The sequence below is a fragment of the Brugia malayi genome, assembly GCF_000002995.4.
Source record: "Brugia malayi strain FR3 genome assembly, contig: Bm_v4_Chr2_contig_001, whole genome shotgun sequence".
NCBI lineage: Eukaryota > Metazoa > Nematoda > Chromadorea > Rhabditida > Onchocercidae > Brugia > Brugia malayi.
Window position 1 is genome coordinate 10,547,286 of NW_025062476.1, and position 20,576 is coordinate 10,567,861.

General features: G+C 31.4%; 1 protein-coding gene and 1 non-coding gene across 3 annotated transcripts; both read right to left on the reverse strand.

The window, feature by feature from the left end:
* Nucleotides 1–5,914: 5,914 nt before the first annotated feature.
* Bm4609 lies at nt 5,915–18,579 on the reverse strand (the record flags this gene model as incomplete). 2 transcript variants are annotated; one of them, XM_043079179.1, is made up of 14 exons in its annotated part: nt 5,915–6,322; nt 6,541–6,596; nt 13,235–13,403; nt 14,059–14,269; nt 14,504–14,733; nt 14,978–15,067; nt 15,379–15,514; nt 16,028–16,152; nt 16,248–16,361; nt 16,477–16,602; nt 16,878–16,979; nt 17,253–17,411; nt 17,743–17,904; nt 18,529–18,579. In XM_043079179.1, the coding sequence occupies 14 exons, from the start codon at nt 18,577–18,579 to the stop codon at nt 5,915–5,917; spliced, it is 2,139 nt and encodes a 712-aa protein (XP_042935113.1). The 2 variants fall into 2 exon arrangements, with proteins under 2 accessions (XP_042935113.1, XP_042935112.1); XM_043079178.1 differs by having other exon boundaries at nt 16,471–16,602.
* Bma-lin-4 lies at nt 6,740–6,829 on the reverse strand. The gene has a single exon (XR_006228166.1). It is a non-coding gene; the product is annotated as a pre-microRNA Bma-lin-4 (primary transcript).
* Nucleotides 18,580–20,576: the final 1,997 nt, after the last annotated feature.

Consider the following 20,576-nt stretch of genomic DNA (forward strand, 5'->3'; position numbering starts at 1 on the left):
CTTCATTTTCTCCTTATATAAAGCAATCGTTGTATTCCGGAAAATTTTCCGGAATATCAACATTTTATCACTAATATCTTTCAAAAATTTCAATCAATGATAATATAATTGATACAACTACCAATCGTATACGATATTATCACAGCGAAGATAAATTCATTAACGAATGATACAACTGTTCTCCTTTATAATTAATAAATTACGGTAGGCAGGATAAGAGAGATCAGAGAATGAAAAAGAGTACGAAAGGAAAGAGTTAACTTTTTTTTTTTTCTTCTCTTCTATTTCTTTTCAAAAAAATTTTTCCTTCACTTTCTATTCCTATCTCTCTCATACCTCCCAATAATACATTATCATTAGTTCTTCTTACTATCATATACTAACATCGATAATCTTTCAAACTTTTCTTCTCTTTCCTTCCTTCAATTTATTTCTTTCTAAACTTTTCATTTTCTCTCCACAAAAACAAAAAGAAAAGAAAAAAACAAATATTTTCTCTGTTTCTAAGTTTGATAAAAAAAAGAATAAACAAATTGAAAAGTTATATAATTTATTATTTTTAAATTAAAATTGTCGATAATATGCGAAATTCCCTCAAAAATTTTTACAATTTGCTATTTACTTCACTTTCATCATTTGATTCATTTATTGACACAATAAATCATCAAAAATATATTTTCTCTTTTTAATTTTATTTTTTGATTTTTGGTCTTTTGCAAAATTTTTAAAGCTTTATCAAAATGAATTTTATATCATTTCTTCTTAGCATATGTCACTTTATATTCATTCTGATTTTAATTCCAACACACTTTTTTTAGCAACAACAATACTTCAACATTCAGTAAAATGCATTTTCTGAGATAACTATAAGGTTTTTTCTTTGCAGTAAAAAAAAAAAAAGACGAGAAGTCTAGGTTAATATATAGGTTATAAGTTAGCATCCATCAATAGAATGTTATACCAAAATTATTTCTTCAGAACCATCAAATCTTCTAGACGGTTATTTTATTTTAAATCAATTGTTGAAAGGCAATAAAGAAAAATATAATTGAATCTTTTGGCCGAAAATTTGCATTATCGGAGGAGGAGGAGAAAGATTCACATTAGTATTTGAATTTTAAAATGATGCGCATTTGTCCTCCCTTTGAAAATGCGGTCAGATGACACTCTCTCTCCTTTTTTATTGCAGTTTTTTTATCAATCAGGACTTCATCAATGAAGTAAAGTGGTCGTCGATATCTGCTGCTGCTGCTGCCGCTACTGCTGTCTAGGAGGGGCACCTCAGATTGATTGGTGACAGGATGTGTCCCTGATACCCGTCCGTCATCTTGATGAAAAATCCTTCTTTAAACCTCATCGTGTCCACCAACACCACCCCGTATCAGGCTGTACCGCGGTAGATCGCTACTGCATAGTGATTTTTTCACTCTCAATAATGATGAAAAGAAAGAAGTGAGCTTTGAACAGGAGCAAATAAATGGCTGCAAAGAGATTTTGTTGGTTAGTCAGTCCAGCAGAGAATCAAATCAACCACCTTCTTCTCTTCCTAACATTAGAACCTTGGCGATGACACTGTCAACCTAAAACTCTCCCATCAAAGTTTCACATTTCCTCAACTCATCTGCAACTATCTTAAAATACGAACATTTCATCTCTTTCAGCAAATATCAGTAAGTAATTTTTGAAATTAAATTCCACTATTTTTATTATGAAAACTCTTACGTAGAGTAAAAAGTAGTGAAGAGATTTTAGCAATAAAATCATCAATTCAACTTCTCTAAACCACAATCTGTTAAAATTTCAATTTAGGAATCTTTATTCAATTTCAACAATGGATGAATTTTTTTCCACTTTGCTACAAATCCAAAAAAAAATCATCGATGTTTGCGCCAGTAATCCTTATGGAGATTTTAACAATATTTCTTCAGTACTAATAAAATGAAATCGAAAAATTCTATAACACTCAACAAGAATTTTAGCTACAGACCGACTGATATAATTCCCGAGTATTCTCGCATTTCATTTTAGTATATCAGAATTCATAATCTTTTTGTTGATTTCATATCGATGAATAATGAAATCAATCATTTATAGCCATCTTTGTAAATGAGTGGCACTGCTAACGATTAAGTTTGTAATGTTGACAATAAAGAGTTTCATATGCTTTGAATCAAATTTCACTAGCATTTTTGGAATGTTCGATTTTCATTCAAATACTGCAAATGGTGTTGTTGAAGAGACAAATAGTAGCAGCTGAATTTCAAAAATATGCTTAATTCATGTTTGGTCAACTACACTTTACTAACCAAAAATAAAAACTTCATTAAACATTTTTCAAGATGAAAAAAAAATTGCGCAAATTCCTCAACATTGATAGCGAAATTGTTAATGTTATTCTTCAAAAATTGCAGATAATTTGCCCAGAAATTAAACCTATTTTTAATGAGTCTTCTCTAATTCATTTTAATCACTTGCAATTTTTACAAACAATGTTCTTTCTTCCTTTCTAGCAATATACCAGTTTGATATCATTAAGAGTAGACGAAAGCAATGTATATGACAGATTCAAGTCGTTGTAAAAAAGTTTATGCACAAAAGAAACATACAAACCTGACAGCACTAGTTATCAAAATATTGGACTAAAAATTCGACGCCACAAATCCTCTCCGCAAATATTACATCCTGAAAATTGCATCATACCGATTGATTGAGAATCGTGACATTGAATTTGAAATTTGCACCCTTTACCTTTATGGTAGCTTATCAATTCAAACTTCATGATTTTTGAAATTCTTCAAGATAATAACAATGAATAATGCAAGAAATTGGAAAAATTAAAAAAGATAAGCAATAGAAATAAGAAATGAATACTATCACAGCAACAATTCACTATGAACTTTAAACTTTACCATTTCAATTTTAATTATATGAAATGATACAGTACGATGAGGATGAATAATTCTCGAAACAAATATTAAAAATTATAATTTAGAAAGGAAAGATTATGAAGGAATATTTGAAATGTAATTGCATACCGCGGGAGTATTGAGTTTACTCTCAACAAACACTGAAAATGATAGAAGAGCGGGAAGAATGATGAAGGATGAAGAAGGAATGAATGGTGCATTTCGCTGCTTAATTCACTTTTCACTTCCTTTACTTCCTCCTTGCACATTTCCTCCTAACAAATAAATGATACTCCAAAAAATTTGGTGCCATGCAGTTCCTGGACTTCACCACCCCTCACTTGTCTAGACTAGACAAGACTAGACTAGATCAGTCTTATTTCAATCATTAGTACTACCATCACTGACAACTTACAACATACATTTATAATGAAAATCTTACTAATTATCATTCACTTTAGCCACGACTACAAAGTATTACAATGATAATTTATTACAACCCTTCTCCTTTATCTCTATCATCTTTTATTGTCGTAGAAACTATCACTGAGTGATATACAAAGGAATGAGTACAGAGGAAAGATTATTCCCATTTCATTGGTAGTTTCATCCATTTTTTTCGCTAAACATTTAACATCAAACATTAAAATGCTAAAATGATGAATCCCTTCGAGTTGAACATCCAGACATCTAACCGCTTCTACCCTCACTCCTCAAAAATGGCAGAAAGTTTAAAAAGCGTATGCAAAAATGTTAGAGAGAGAAAAAAAAAAAGATGTCGCCATGGTAGCAGTGTCTGCTCTGCTCGCTATACTTTCTTGACCCAATTTGTCCTCTCCCGCCTTCATCTTTTCACTGTCCTCTTTCGTCACTATCATCGTCGTTGTCGTCAACATTTCACATTTTTGCTGCTGGGTTACTGTAATCCACCAATTCGGTTGCAATAACCACACCATTTGTCGTTAAAGATGCCAAATGTAAATTATTTTCCAAAAATGAGAAACAAAAACGCAAGGCATTTCTTTGTTTACAAAAAATTCGTACATTTACTATATCAGTTACAGTCTACTAATACATATACTCTACCTATCAAAATTGAATTAGTATCGAAATATTCTAGCACATCACATTAATCATACCATGCTATCATCACTAGATAATGAATGAAGTAGGCTAATTGATTAAGGTACCAAATTCTGTTATACTTCTAAAAAAGTAAAAATGAGACAAATCTTCTTAACACTGCCAAAAATTCCTGTAGTTAATGGAACCAAAACTTTTTGAATTAACAGCAAATATTCCTTTCAATTTACATTCTCTCAAATACAATTTGCATAAAATAAAAATTCCATCTTGTTTATTGCATAGAAGAAAATAAGTAAGTAAAAGAGTTATACAAATTGTTCTTTCGTATTTCTTACACTTACCTTTGCAAAATAGCAAATGGTACAAATCCTATATACATCCCAGAGTTACATTCATACATAACACATGATAAATGAGTGTATTGATAGCCGTTTCTGTGTGTGTGTGTGTGTGTGTATGTGTGTGTGTGTGTGTGTATGTGTGTGTGTGTGTATGTGTGTGTGTGTGTGCACTATTAAAGGGACACTTTTTCCTTCTTTTTGTTAAATTTTTTGTCCCCTTTTTTTATGTTCGTATACATTAATTACAAAACCATAGATCGTGGATGAAAAGACGAGTTTCTGATAAGAAAAAAAGGAAGAAAAAAAAAAAAAAGAAGCGCCGAAAGAATGGAAGAGGGAAGAGGAAAGAAAAGTAAGAGAAATCACTGAAGTGTTGTTTCGTTTTCAAAAAAAAAAAAAAAAAGGAAAAAATTTCGAAAAAGACAACTTCTCTTTCCACTTCCTTTCTTCAACAAACTTAACTAACCTCTGAAGAATATAAGTTTCATTTTTTTTTTTTTTTTTTTTTTTTTTTTGTTGTAGACGACGAAATTGTCCGAAATTTTTGCAGATGTTTGTTTCGGAATATTGTTTTCGAAATTCAAAACTGAAAAGACGAATAAGTTTGAAGTAGTACTTCTTACTTCCATAAGAAAAAAGAAGGAAAAAAAAAAACAAAACAGATGTAAACATAAATTTGTACTTCTTCACGAACACCTTGAAAACTGTTTTCATACCGACACAAAAATAGCAGAAAGAAAATACTTTGGCAATTCTCCTCCCTTTCTTTCCACTCCCGCAGCCATGATAATATTAACTTCATGACAACAAGAATGCAAACCATTTCATTTATCCTCCCTTATACCTCAAATTTTAATGATTGTTATTGCCTGAATTTATTAGGTCAACATATGGCAGTTATTTCCTGATTTATTTGACATCACCCAAAATAACGTCCCGTCTTATGAAATGCACATGCCGGATAATTTAACATTAAATTGAATATATCAAACAAAATATTGCAGAATGTAAACAAACAGGCATAGTACAAATCGAACATATCATTAAACTACAATGATATAACATTTATATAAGAGAATAAAATAGAATTAACCTAAACTTTGCAACTGCAAATCATTTTGCTCAAGAAATCTCGCAGCACGGAAAAATACTAGGAACCATAACAATATTTGCATCCGTTAGTCAAGACATAGACTAATTTATTACTAACATTTTGAGTGTAAATTTGAAGCATACTATATTCCTTTAGTTAAACTAAGCATTAACAATATAAGAATGCAACATATACCACCAGTTGTCAATCCCAATTTGGAAAAGTATTTGGAGGACTTGAGTAAAGGTCACGTAACTTAAACTTCAAACATAGATGATTCTCGAAATGAGGAATTCGTTACTGAACGAGAAAAAAAAGTGGCTACATTGTTTGAGGCTTACATTACAATATCGATTTAACACAATATTGCTTTTAAACTATTGAGAAATTGAGAAAAACGAAAAAAAATGAGAAACAAAACGAGTATCAGAGTTGCAACGAGAGTCACCGTCCTTCCACAGCTTTTTTTCCCTATCGGATCCATACAGTCATTTAAAAACGAAACCAATTTTAAACGGATCTCGTGCAACCAATGGCCGCCGACGACTATTTTCGAGGACAAACGTCTGCTGTGATGATACTGAATCGGGACGTTTGAAAGAGTCGCCTGACTTAACATTTACTAGCTGTAATGGTTGCTGTACCTTACTAATGTTCTTCCCAATATTTCGCAGTATTACTGGAGTATGGCGTTTGGCTTGTTTATTTAGTACAGTTCCTGGTGGAACAGTTATTTCATTGCTATCAATGATATTCATGTCAGAACGAGAAACTGGCTTGTCTAATGTATCTGCCAAGCAAAACTTCGCAATTAATAGCTTTTCACCGAAGAGTTCGTCCAGATGAGGCTCTACCGTATCCGTGCTTTCGACTTCCGCTTCTACATAATCGATTTCCTAAAAAATCGTAGGATTTCTGTGAAAATCGTTAAATGTTGTATCAAAACAATTAAAGCATTTTAAAGTACCATCTCATCCAATTTCTCACTTCCAAAACCTCAAGTTCCTACTGTAATTTGCTAGCACCAAAAAGGATAAGTTCACTCCGACAGTTACTGTCCAGAAAATTCAAAAAAATCCTAAAGAAACTTTAAAAGTGTTCGTTTATAGATCACCTGGACTTCTTCGGTTCCATTGAAACCCAAATGCCAAATAAGCGGCGCTTCAAGATCTACAAATTTTGTGTAAAAATATAAAGCATTAATGTGGAGAAAAAAAATGACTACCTGTTTGTAAGAACTGCAGTAGACTGAATGAATATAGCTTGAAAGAGGCAGAAGCTACCTATTTTCTTGGAGACATAACTTTGATGTGTCGAAAGGACCTGGACCCTGAGGTACTCTTGCTGTGACGCCACGTACTGTCGCAGCAGAGGTCTCAGGGAGAAGGTCGCAAGCTTTCTTTGAATTGGGGACTAAATAGTACGTGAAATAGTAAAAAGCTGAGAGGGGATATCGAACTGGAAAGTGTTGAAATGAAGAACGGTAACACTGAGGAATTGTGAATGAGCTAAAAGTGGTAGGAATTACTTACTATAGGCGTGGGACGTGGGGAGGCGGAGACATATGTAACGATGCATACAGATGACGTATGCCAAAAATGACATAAACCTAAATGTACAAGAAACATGTACAAATTTATCAAGAAAACTTGAAGAAATTTGAGAGCAGGAATTACTTCACAACACCCTTATTGTTTAGTCACACAATTCACATTAGGTGGACATCATGTCATCACCCATGAACTTAGAAAAAAAGAAAAAAACTAGCAGGGAATGTTGCATGCAGGAAAAACCACAAAGCAATTGATCCCTCCATGATCCCAGTACTTTGAAAGGATGATATACTACTAAATGATTGAATTGTCCGAGAATCTCCTTACAGCGCCATCCTCTCTTTTGCCATCCCCTATTCAACTTGCAGAGTAACTGACGTGATGAATTACTACTACGACTACTGCCACTATTACTACCCACTAGTACAACGGTGGCATTCGACGTGAGACTTTCAACATACCGAAGCGGAAACAATGAGACAGTGGGAAAGGGAGAGGGGAGGAGAGGAGGATCTCGAAGCACTATCGGTTGGCTGATGAGATGCTGCCGTCAGTGATTCGTAGGGTATGGTGTCTCACACACACACACATACATACACATACACACAGTAAATGTAGCCCAAGAAAAGAACAGGAGGGCATTTGTGGGAAATGCGAGCAGCATGCTGAGTTTTGCATTTATGCCTAAAATTTTTTGGGGCTGGCACGCCAGGAACGGAACGAGGACGGATGGGGCAGCACCCGGCACCGGCAACAGCATCAGCAAATGACCCATCGACGACGTCGCCCCCTCCTTGAAGCCGTCGCCGACCGACATCAGCAAGATCGTCGCCACCTGGTACGACGTACCCGACCCAGACATTTTCATCTCCTCCCATCTATACATACAACGAAGCCTAACAAAACTACTACTAAAATACATGTATACATACATACATACACACACACAGGATGGCACCCACCGATACACACCGACTGCTCGACCCCTTGAAGAACCTGACACCGGAGAAATAATGGAAGAGGAATAGTTCCTTCTCCTCCTCTCTTTCGTAGCTCATCACAACCACGCTTGACGTCCCGTAAAGATCCCTTTACCTCATTCCCTTCCATTATACAAATGTCCGGTCCGAGAAATGACGAGTTTCCGGTGACGTGTTGCATCAGGTTACTCGAGAGCAGATGAGGAAGCTCACCATATACAACCCACCCTGTAAACCCCTGGGTAATCTCACATAACCTGCCACGAATCATGGGTAGCGATAAGCGTTGGGTGATACTTCTCTCCCCAAATGAACAATTAAATAACCTACAACTGTGTTGGTAATTACAACACAAAAAACGAACATACACACACACATTCAGACCACATTACTACCGAAGAATAACACAACTCAGAGTCAGTATCACTCCATAGAAATGACCACAACTCATTATCAACCCCCTCCTCCCTCTCTCTCTACTCGTTCTAAGGTTATCAGTGTCTAAAAAGTTTCTCTTCTTTGTATGCTTTCATCCTTTACCCTTCCGATAAAATATTTTCAGTAATTAAAAACAATGTACATACAGCTGGACGCGTATACATACACGTACACGTATGCATGACCAGATACGCCGGAAGATCAGAATGTTCTAAACAGCTACTTTTGCGCTCATCAACACACACGCAGCACATATCGGGAACGTAAGAAATAGGCGTTAGTAAAAGGTAAGCAAAGATTAAGAAGGACAATTTTCATAACTTAATTTCATAACTTCATAACAGCTACTGACTTACGTTAAAGCGAAAGACTCGGCACACACGTATGCTAACAATACGAAAGTGAATCGAATCTAGTCTCACAGTTCAGTAAATGATTTAATTAAGAACTACTCATCACTCTTTTCCTCACAAGCAATACTGCATTAGCACGGACGTCCGTCCATCACTCACACACACATACATATATAGCATGCACACGTACAGAGACAGACACAGACATACCTATGTCCATGTGCATACATTGTGAATTCGCATGTGGTCTGTTCGATACTTTTACAACTGAAGGGAGATGATGATAGCTAGTAGTGGAAAGGAAGGATTTTGTGTTGCCAAGAGGAGATGAACAAGACTGATTGCTTGGTAGGCATTGATAGAGAGCCAACTTGTCCCAGCAATTCATCTTTTCCTACTTTTCAAAAAACTTTTAAAAGAAAAAGCTACTGCTGAATGCTTCCTCCTAACAATCAACTCAACTACTACTACGATCAAAAAAACTGATTGGAACAATCAAATGGCATATATACTTCATACTTGTAATGACTACTTTATCTTTCCTGAAATGCCTTAATCTATGAAACGTAAAATATTTCAGGTATTTCTCAAATTCATCGGTGAATTGATTTTCCCTACTACTTAGTTACAAATCCTTTCAATATAATCCATTACATCTATTAAGATGGTAGTTAATGCATTATTCACTCTCTACATTTCTTAGTGATTTTCTTAATAAATATAAGCAGACGATGGCAAATATCTTTGAGAATGAAGGATATTATTAAACAAACGTCAACAGGTATGCGAAATGCGACAATTCGAGCAATCACTTATCTTAACAATAATCATTTATGGTACAATTATTTATCTCAAATAACATGTGAAATTTTCGATGTACCTTTCATCAAAACCCTAGATCATTACGCAATGATCTACCTGAATAGGTGTAGACGGAAGTCTAAGAGCATTACCAAATGGTTTGCAGACTGACACATCTGCGAAAGCATGTTAAGTGTCGTTAGACCGTCCTTTAAATGCATGTGGCACTAAATTTTAGAGAGAGTTGGTATGTCCTTTCAAACCTATCTTAGCAAATTTTATAAGCATCCATCTCTAACTTTCTTAAGATTTCAATCTATGACAATTTCATATTGAACCGAAAAATTGAGAGACTAAAAAATCTGATGGAATTGTTCCCTCAAAATATGCAACACTTTAATCACTGCTTCCTTACGTATCAGATACTAAGCCAATAATTACTGTGCACTTCTGGAGTTTAGCTCACTTTCGAAGTGAATCAAAGAAAGTGGAAGAGATATTGAAATGATTGTTGACGTAACAGTGAAGTGATGATGCTGACTCATCCATAGCTAAATCAGAGCAATTTTAATGGAGCAAAATAAACTGATCTATCCAATGGAACATGATAAACAACGAATCATGCAAATGTAACAGAACGAACGTCTATGAGTCATCCTTCTCCATCAATATTACTTATGAAAAGTTAGTAACTTAGATAGAACTGAGATCGAGGAATAACTAGAGAGATGATAAATGAAAAGAACAATTAGCAATTGAATGAATGAACAGGGATTAAAATTTCTTTAATAGAAAAACGGAATGAAGGGAGGAGTAGGGACAGCGACATTTTATAATGAAGTAAGGAGACAGATTAGGGATTACTCACCTGATTGACACCCCTTTCCTCTCTTTTATATGCGGGAATAACAGGGGATCAAATAGGTAAGGGAAGATGGAGGAGGGAGAGCTACTACTCATACTTCTTTCCAGGTCAAATGACATCTCTCAGACATTCCTGATGACAACCTTTCGCCCCTTCTGCTTCATTATCAGATGTTGGACACAATGCCATCGTCAATGATATCTCCCAGACAACCTCTTCCATAAAAGGAACACTTCCTTCCTTCCTACAAACAGGAGAGAGAGAGAGAGAGAGAGAAAGGGAGAGGGAGAAAGGAAGAAGGAAGTGTCTTCACTTACATCTTGGAATGAATAAACTCTACTGCTTATCGTTAATTATTATCGAGCCTGATATGATCTGATCTGGTGTGCTCAAAGAGATTCGGGTAAAAATAGCAAAAAAAGGGACAGCAATTCCCCTCGGGAAAGAAAGATTCCAGTGGGTAACAACTATCCCGCTGTTCTCATCTATAATGAAATAAATATTTGCACATGCAATGTATGTGTGTGTGTGTTGGAGCGGAGAGTAAAGAATGGAACGGCGCTGTCAGCGAAAAGAATAAAAGTGAGGAGAGAGAGGTGCAGAGAGGGCGAGAGATGCGGAGAGGGAGAGAGGTGCAGAGAGGGCGAGAGACAGTGGCAGTGGCTGTCGCGTGCAACAGAGAGTCGAAGCACATCGTTCCTCGTCTCCGTGCTACTGCGGAACACCGTTCGAAGCAAGCAGCGATGATCGAACGGCACCACTCACAGTGCCATTCTCTTTGTATGGCCAATACTCTCTGTCTCTCTCTCCCTTCCCTCCCTCTCCCTTTCTCTCTCTCTTTCCTTGATTGAAAATCATTATGTTTGCATTTTTTTCCTTGAAAGAAGAAAAGAAGTTCCTCTTTCTCTCTCTCTCTCTTTCCCTATGCTGTTATGTGTGTATTGTTAGTCTAAGTCTTACCCATCTACTTATCTACCCGCCAGTTTGCCTACTTACCCACCCACCCACTTATTTGCCCTACCCAGTCTATCTTTTAATGTTCCATCTCTCTAGAGGTAGTGAGGCACATAGTGCTTGGCTATGGCAATACTAAAATACATGGCAGAAGAGGTAGCTTGAAAGGATAGAGGGACTTCCTCCTCAACCAAAATACACCAATATATTCCTGACAATGATGATCATGGTGACAGTGACAGTTTGGGGACTATTACGAGGGTGAAGGTTATCCTCCATTCGTGCCCTTCGGATATCTCAGTTCTATCGAAGAAACTCTCCTTGGACAGATAAATATGAGCATTTTTCTGATTGGAAAGACAACAGATAGAAATGTGACTAATTTCGAAGGCGGTGGAAATCTGTGCTACCCTTCTTCGTCTCATAACCATCTCTTAAAACGTCTTTAACTCTTCCCGTAACTACTAGTAGAATCATTGGTACCATCTGGTAGCTATAATCTTCTAATGGATTCATGAATTTACACTTCCCATTAGAAAATTCGAACAAATAAAAAGTTTGTTCAGTTAATTTTACGAGAATTGAAAGTATCAACAAGTGGTGTACATATGTGCGTGTCACACAGTCCCTGTACAAAGTGACACCAGCAATCAGTTCCGTAGATGAACGGTCACGCTTTGTGGTCTCGAAGACATGGAACACATTCATTCATCCTTGACATTTTAGTAAAGACGGAACATTTTGGTGACATCTATTTGTACGGACTGGCTGTCATCGTCCCACTGATTTCATTGTGCATTGTTATCGTCTGATGAGAAATTGAACGGTGACAACGACTGGTACCATAGTTGACAGATAGAGAGAAGGGGACAGGAAATTAACTTACCTCATCCATTTTAATATCTATTTGAATGTGTTATCATTTAAGACGTATAAAGCTTTGAAAGCTTTAACGGAGTCTGTTAAAAATATAAGATGAAACTTCATCAAATGATGAGCTGATAATCAAACAAATGATAATGAACGTTATTGACATTACGGTGGGGAAGAAGTCTACCCGTTCTTCATTAACATTAATATTTGCCGAAAAGAGTGGCACAATTCAAGCTTCAATTTAAATAATCTTTTGATTAGAAATAGAAAGTGAAATTCTTTTTTTTCCGGTATAAATGAACAGTTCCGGCATTGATGTCGTTCACTGCTACGCTCATAGATTATTGTCCATAGATTAGTGACAAATGATAAGTATAAATTCTATTTTAGCATTTCATTCAGTAGAACAAATCAGATAATCCTATCCGAATTCGCTAAGTAAACGAAATGTTCAGGCATTACATATAAGGATAACTTTTATAGAAGGTTGTCCTTATGGAGGCATTGATCTGTTCCAAAAGATTCATTTAATTATCCACTTTCTAATCAGATAAGAAAACTATTAGTAGACTAAAGAACTTATCATAATTTTAAAATATTATGTTTTGAAGTTTATACAGAATCTATGATATTTGTGATATAAACATTGGTTGAATTAATTGACAGAAATAGAATTGAATGAATGTCAAATAGGATAGAAGTTTGGGAGAGAAGTTATCATCCGGAAAATTTTTCTTACCTATGCTCTTGCATCAATTCAGAAAAATAACAGCCATACATCCGGTGATATTTCATTCAAAAACCAGAACATACTTATCACAACTATTCCGGTTTATTTTTATGTGTGCATATGTAATATGACAATATTCAGAATTTTTAAAAAAGAAATGTGAGATTAATAAAATATTTTGTTTTAATGAAATCAATTCATAATTTGTTTATATTTCATTTTTCTTTCTCTTTCATTCAATAAATAATTCTTTATGCTTACCACCGTTAAGAATTTTGTAAATAATCGGTAGCTGTTTCTCGTCATCCTTGCAATGATGATTGTTTATTTTCTCTTTGACGGCATTAATTAAATTGATCTCTTTCACTCGTGCTTTTATTTGTGCAATACCGAGTATTGTGAAGAGTATACCGTTAATGTATGTGCATACCTAAAATTTATTAATGATAAAATAGTTAAAAGTTAGTTTTACTCTTCAAACTTTCTTTTCATTCATTTTATACAAACTTAAGAGATAAAATGGAAGAAAAAAATTTTAGTTTTTTATGTTTTATATTTTATTAGTTGAATATTCACATGATTTCATTCAATTTTAAGATAACAATAATTTCATCTTAACTTTTTTATTAAAAAATCTAATCATCTGCATCAGTATGGTTTCTCGTTATATTCTAAGCATTAATCTATATATTTAAAACTAAAATTAATTAGAAAAACGTTTACACCCAGATATGAAATCCAAATTATCATCTAATTATTTAAATTTAATTATATCTTCTTTTCTTTCTCTTTTTTTTTTATTTTAATCAATTCGTAAAAATATTTTCAATACTTCCATCTGTTTTACATACTATCAACCATTGCCTATTCCACTTTTTTGTTCCGAAAGGGAAGTTTTATTGTTGTATATTAATTTTAAAAGTTTTAAAAGTTTTATTTTTAATTTCTTATTTTAATTTTTAGTTTTAATGTAAAAAGAATTAAGCAAGTGCCACATAAATATTTTTGCGTTTGAATACTGACCATAACAATTCGAAATTTCACAAATATAATAGAATTAGTAAGATTTTCAATGACAGTATTACCTGTAATTTATGATCAGATATTAAATTTGCTATTGTTGTAGTAAAAATTGTAGCCACACGTGAAGCTGCTGATCTGCCAGATGGATCTAAGCATAAATTTAACAATAATGCACAACCATAATCAAGCGCTGTTGGACTTAATTTACCACCAAGGTATATTGATAACCATTCCACCATACCTAGTTTTATCAATTCTTTTTGCACCGATGATCTAAAGTAGGAAAGAAAAATGTAAGATTGTTATAGAATTTTTTAATAGATAAAAAAATGCAATTTTTTTTGAAGATTTTTGTAAAAGATTTACAGCAATTAAATTAAAATTCTAGAAATTATTTATTTTAAATTATTTTGTATTAAATTTTTTATTAAAAAGTATTTTATTAAACAGCATATCAGCATATACTAAATAGCTTTTTTTTTCTTTCTTACACATTTAATTAAAAACCTTATACTAAGCTTTTGAAGTGTTGCCAGAACATGTTCACCCGCATAATGGTGTAATTTTTTGGTTTTTAAAGCCATCGTTAATGTTGCAATTAATTCCTTGCCCTGATTATTGGCCAAGAGATAGTTTCGGCCAAGATTAAATGATGCGATAGAGTTTAGTAAGCGGCACAATTCTTCTTTCGTATCATTTCCGTTATCACCTTGTGATGTAATCACGCTTACTACACTCTGCAAATGATCATCGAGATGGACTGATAGAAATCAATCGAATTCACGGAATACTAGTTTTATAAAAATTTTATATAAGGCTAATCTTAATTTCTTTGTTGTTAAAAAAAAAGAAAACGGAAAAAGTTGCTATTTAATATTTTTTATTAAGTAACTATTAAATAATCGCTATTTAATATTTATTAAGTAAACAATTAAAATTTAATATATATTGAGAATTTCTTAAAAAATTTAAATTTTTTACATTTTTCAAATGTTTCAATAACAATAAATCGTTATTTGCATAAACTTCCAACACCTGTCCAGCACTCTCAATTGGTATTCTTGTTATACGCTGAAAAAAAAAAGTGAGTAATCTCTTGTAAACGATGAAATAAATTACGATGACAATAAGTGACCGATATTTAAAAAGGCGGAAAAAATGTATTTTAATTATTTATGGAAACCACAATTCTTATATGTTTTATAAATCTCAACTATCCATAACAAATCGTAATCATAATCTTTACTTATACATCAAAATTATAATTATAAATGTTCATGCGCGAAAAAAAATTAAACAAATACGAATGAAATTGCAATTATAGAGTCAAAAATGTTATTTTGAATTAAACTTAATCAAAAGGTAAAATGAAATATATTTACCTGACGTAAGGCCTGCAATAAAAGAGAACTAAGCCTTGCTGAAGCACTCTTAATCAGACAATTTCCAATTTTGGTATAATTAAGCCTTCCAATCACATCGTCCATTATCACTTCCTCTTCCTCTTTCATCTCTTTCCTACATTCATTACTATATTTTTAGCTTTTCATTTCATTTCCATTCAACTTAGCTTATTTGTCTGTGAAAAAAATTCAATTTATTGACAAAGAATTATTAATGCATAAAATTTATAATATCAATGTGCTTTTAAATAGAAAACAATTCGTTTTGTTTTTTCATTTTTTGCAATAGAAATAAATAATTAAACGTTCTTGATAAATTCTCTTTGAATGAAATATCAAATGTTATTTTGTACTTTTTAAGCTGCTGATAGTTTATTTCTTATTTATAATAAACAATAAAGTAAAATATAAAGACACCAATATCTAAACATCAAGTAAGGATATTTTATAAGCTATGCTATAATTTTGTTGACTGAAAATGGACTTTGTTTATTTCATTTAATCAGAAAATTCTCTTCTCAAAGTGAAATTGTCCCCTATCTTAGTTTTCTATCACGACAATGTTGCATTTTTTGATAACACAAATCTCAATCTTTTTTCTTTTTTTTTTAAAAAAAAAGAAACGAACAATTTGATAAGTGTTTTTGATGGAACCATTGGCGTCAATTTGTCAACTGTTTCATCATTTTTCACTGTTCTATTCTTCTTTTTCATACGTGTACTTAATTTTCCAGGCCTATCACACTTTTTGTCCTAAAATTATTGAAAAGATTTTTAATTTAAGGTTGTAAAAATTTTCAACAAATTCAAATCAATTTAATAAGTACAATTCAATATGCTTTTCTTACTGATGTTTCACTTATACTAGCAATATTTGTTTGCATATGTTGTTCTGCGCTTGTTGTTACATCTTCAAAACGCGCCTTCATTTCCATAATATATTCAGCTGATAGATGAATTACCTGTAATGAAATTTAATTTAACTAATTATATTATAAATGAAATGTAAGCACAGTATTAATTCTTTAACAATTCAAAATATTTATGATAGCAATTAAAAAAATAGCGCACTCCCACTTCTTTATTTGATTGTTCCACGTAATTAAACATTTCGTTGACAATATCAACAATCCGATTGTAATTATATTGTAATTTGAGACATTTTTTTTCCAACAATTCATTATATTGTAATCGATAAGCTGTCTAAAAAAAAAAAAAAAAAAAAGGAAAAACAAAAACAAATAAATATTTTCTTCAAAATTTAAATTAAATTCATTTGCAAACATATTAATCGTAAAATATTAAATAATTATAAAATAAAAATATTGAAATTAAATTTTTATACTTCGAGGCAGAAATGTTTAAAAAAAAAAAAAAGAAGAAATGATAAACAATAATATACTTTAGATTATTTCAATATTTTTAGAATAAAATGATTAAAAAGTGAGTGCAAAACAAAAATATTTCAATAAACAAACCATCCATTTTTGTAATAAAACATTTTGAGTATCATCGATATTTGTCGCATAATTTGCCAAAAATACACTTAAATTTTCAAAAAGACTTTTGGCCCATTTCTTCTGTAATTGAAATTAACAGAAAAAAAAAAAAACAGCAATAAAAAAGTTGAGAAATAAATAAAATGAGTAAATGTATAATTGAAAGGAAATGTGAAAAAAAATTTTTTCTTCGTCATTTCAAAATAACTTAACGCTAAATATAAGTTATTTAACAATAAAATTAATAAAATTGGAGTAACATTACATCGTTGAATAATAATTAAATTATAAATTTTGTTATTGAATTATTTAGAAATTAATCTGTCTTATGTAAAATGAAATTTTATATCCTACTTGAGCTAATTCTTTAAAAACAGGATGTTTTTCAGGTTCAACAACATAAGGTAATGCAAAGTACTGAACAAGCTGAACATCAGCACTGTATCTGATACCATTTTCATCCTCCAACAATTTCTTCAATCCTTCAATTCTTTTCCTATATTCTTCTTTATCCTAAAAAATTTAGTGAAACTTTTACATTTCTTCTTTTTTTTTTATTTTACTACATTATTAATTTATAATTTATGGTTCATAGTCTATCCTTTTTTCTTTCTGTTTTTACTGGTCTTTTTGTGTCATTAAAAGATAATAAAAAAAATTTCTTTATCATTTCGTACAATGTTGTTCCTTACTGATAAATATCCGTTTCAGCTTTCTTAGAAATAATGATGAAAAAATTTTCTTTTCTTTTTTTTTTCCTTTACAGCAGGAACAGAAAAATGAGAATGAAAAATGAAATTAGAAAAAAAAAAAAATTGGGTAAATGTGATAAGAATACACTAACTGATGGTGATTTACGAAGCGGAAATGTCACGAAATACAAATGGATATTAAATTCCAATGAAATTACTTCCGCAGATTTACTACATTCTTCAACAAATAACTCATTCCAACACTTAAAAAATTGTTCACATTCATCGTTCTCCAAATGAGACAATAATCTCTTCTATAAATGATAACAAATGAATAAAAGAACACTGATATCAGTGTATTACATGGAATATATCAGTTTTGATAGCAGTAAGTTTGATATTATATAGCATATTATTACTTGGCAGCTTTTTTATAGTTTATTTTTGAAATTATTTTATAGAATACAAAAAGTTGTTAGAAGAAAAGATCAATTATGATTGCTAGTTAATATTATTTAAACTAATACAGTGACTCATTCTGAGTAAATTTTAAAGTATGATTGAAAGAAAGTCTTTTCAAAATTGAACTTTTCAATTCTAATTGCAAAACAGTACGAAATACAATTATAACTAATTAATTTATATATACTAATAACTATTTATAGATTCATTTGAAGCAAACATATCCACCATGCAAATATTTTTTTATCAGCATAGTATCATTAACAAGAAACATTTCAAATTATTCCTTCTAGGAAAATATTTTTGTTCTGTAAGGAATGAATCAATCAACGTAATTATGACATATCACTTAATTAGTTTTTGAAGCAACTAAATTTTCATATTATAAAAAAATTGGTTGGCCAAGAAGATAAAAAGAAAAAATGCCTAGACAAAAAAAAAAAAGAAGAGGACAAAAAATGAAAGCTAGAAGATACCTGACATACAGCATTACTAATTCCATCATTCATTTGCAATTTTTTCGCCATAATAGCACGAATGAATGTATTCAAAATGTATATTTGGTTGACTCAATTAATAAATGAAATGAAACTGAAAATATAAAATGAATTAGTTCATTTTATATTCTTAAATTTATTTCACATTTGATTGAATTGAGTGTAGAAGGATAGAATTAAAGAAATTGGAAAAAAGTGCAAAAAAAAAAAAAAAAGATCAAAACGCTAAATTATAAATTATGTAAGCTACTGACGCAGCTTCTTGCTGTTTTTCATTATTTTATTTATTTTTTAATTAAACAAATCTTTTTCAATTCTCTCTACTGCATATGTCACCTGAACCCTTGTCATAAGTATATATTTAATGGAGATAAGTAAAGAAAGATAGACATTTCAGGTTGCTATAGCAATATTTATACAGCAACATAATATTATTCTTCCTTTCTGTTTGATAAAGTATCGATTTCATTCAAATGAAATCAATTTAACTCATTTCATAGCATTAGAAATAGATTTGATCTAATTCAATTCAATTCAATTCAATTCATTCTAATTTCATTCGTTATTATATTCTAGTCTGTTTAGAAATCCAGTTAAATACATATGTATACTTACATTGCCATTAATTTGTTAATTAGTTTTTGCATTAATGACAATTAATATTGCAATTAACAAAAAAGTATAATGTAATCAGTAATGATAATAATAGTAAATTTTTTAAATGCTTTTAAGCCAAAGCACTTTTTACATAGTAATAAAAGAAAAACAATTCATGATAAAAAAAAAAAATTGTGAAGAAAATTGTTTGATTTAAACATTATTTCCAAATCATTATTTTCAAATCGGAGAAGACGAAAATTGGATCTAAAATTTAAAAAAGTTGCCTATATGATATTTGTAGGATACCTTTTAGAAGATGGATGCCATTGAGATCCATCGAATTGCAAATATGCTAAATGCGCCTCGTATGGAATATTTTATGGAGCCTAGGAAGATTTGTTTATTTCAACTTTTTTCTTAAAAAGCAAAGAGCAAACATTAAAAGATTGTTGTTGCCAAGATTATTTCTAAGATTTCATTAGTAAATATCAGTTAAATTACTGTACTTTTATATCGGAAGCTAATAACATATATATCACTTTTCCGCTACTAGCAAAAATGGTGTAAATAAATAGCTAACAATAGTATGCAGTAAACAAATTTAATCGAAGTTAGACTTGTTTGGAATATTAAAATAAATGATTTTTTGAAATAATTTCACTTATTTTCTTTGTACATTCGCAAATATTAAGTTATTTACATTATTGATTATCACATATTAGAAGAATGATAGGGAATAAGTAAAGTTAAAAAAAAAAGTTAAAAATGATTCATTCATCTCTTGTTAGAGTTCATATTTCAATAAATTTTAACATGCTATAAAGAAATGATATATATACGAGAAACTTAAAATTTCTAATCTTTTTCACTAAATGAAACACATTGGAAAGCAAACTTAAAACGATTAAATCTGAATTTTTAATCTTTTATCATATCAGAAACAACTGTGTTATCAATCTTTTATGAAAATCTTAAAAGAAAAGTTTAAAAGAAATTCAATAATAATTTTTGTTTTCTTTTAAATCAGGTTTAAGTCCAATTTAAATTTTTTTTTTGCTAAATGCAGTTTTAATGAGAGAAATGTCATCATTCCAATTATCTAGTATTGTATGGAAATTAAAATTTTGAAAATTTTCACCTGAATTCGATTATTCACACATACACAATGATAAATACATTAATATACGTTTAATACATACAACCGTACACTAATAACTTACCTGCAATTATTTTCTTTTCTAGACAACATCCAAATGATCTTTAGTCTTTTTGGAGTATAATTATGAATTAAATACAAATTTTAAAAGCTTTATCTGATATCTTTACAACAGTATACGCTTATCATTTGTTGATTGATGATTGCCGAATTTAAAACTAAGAAAACATAAAACTTCAATACATGTTGTTGCCATCAAAAGAGATGATTT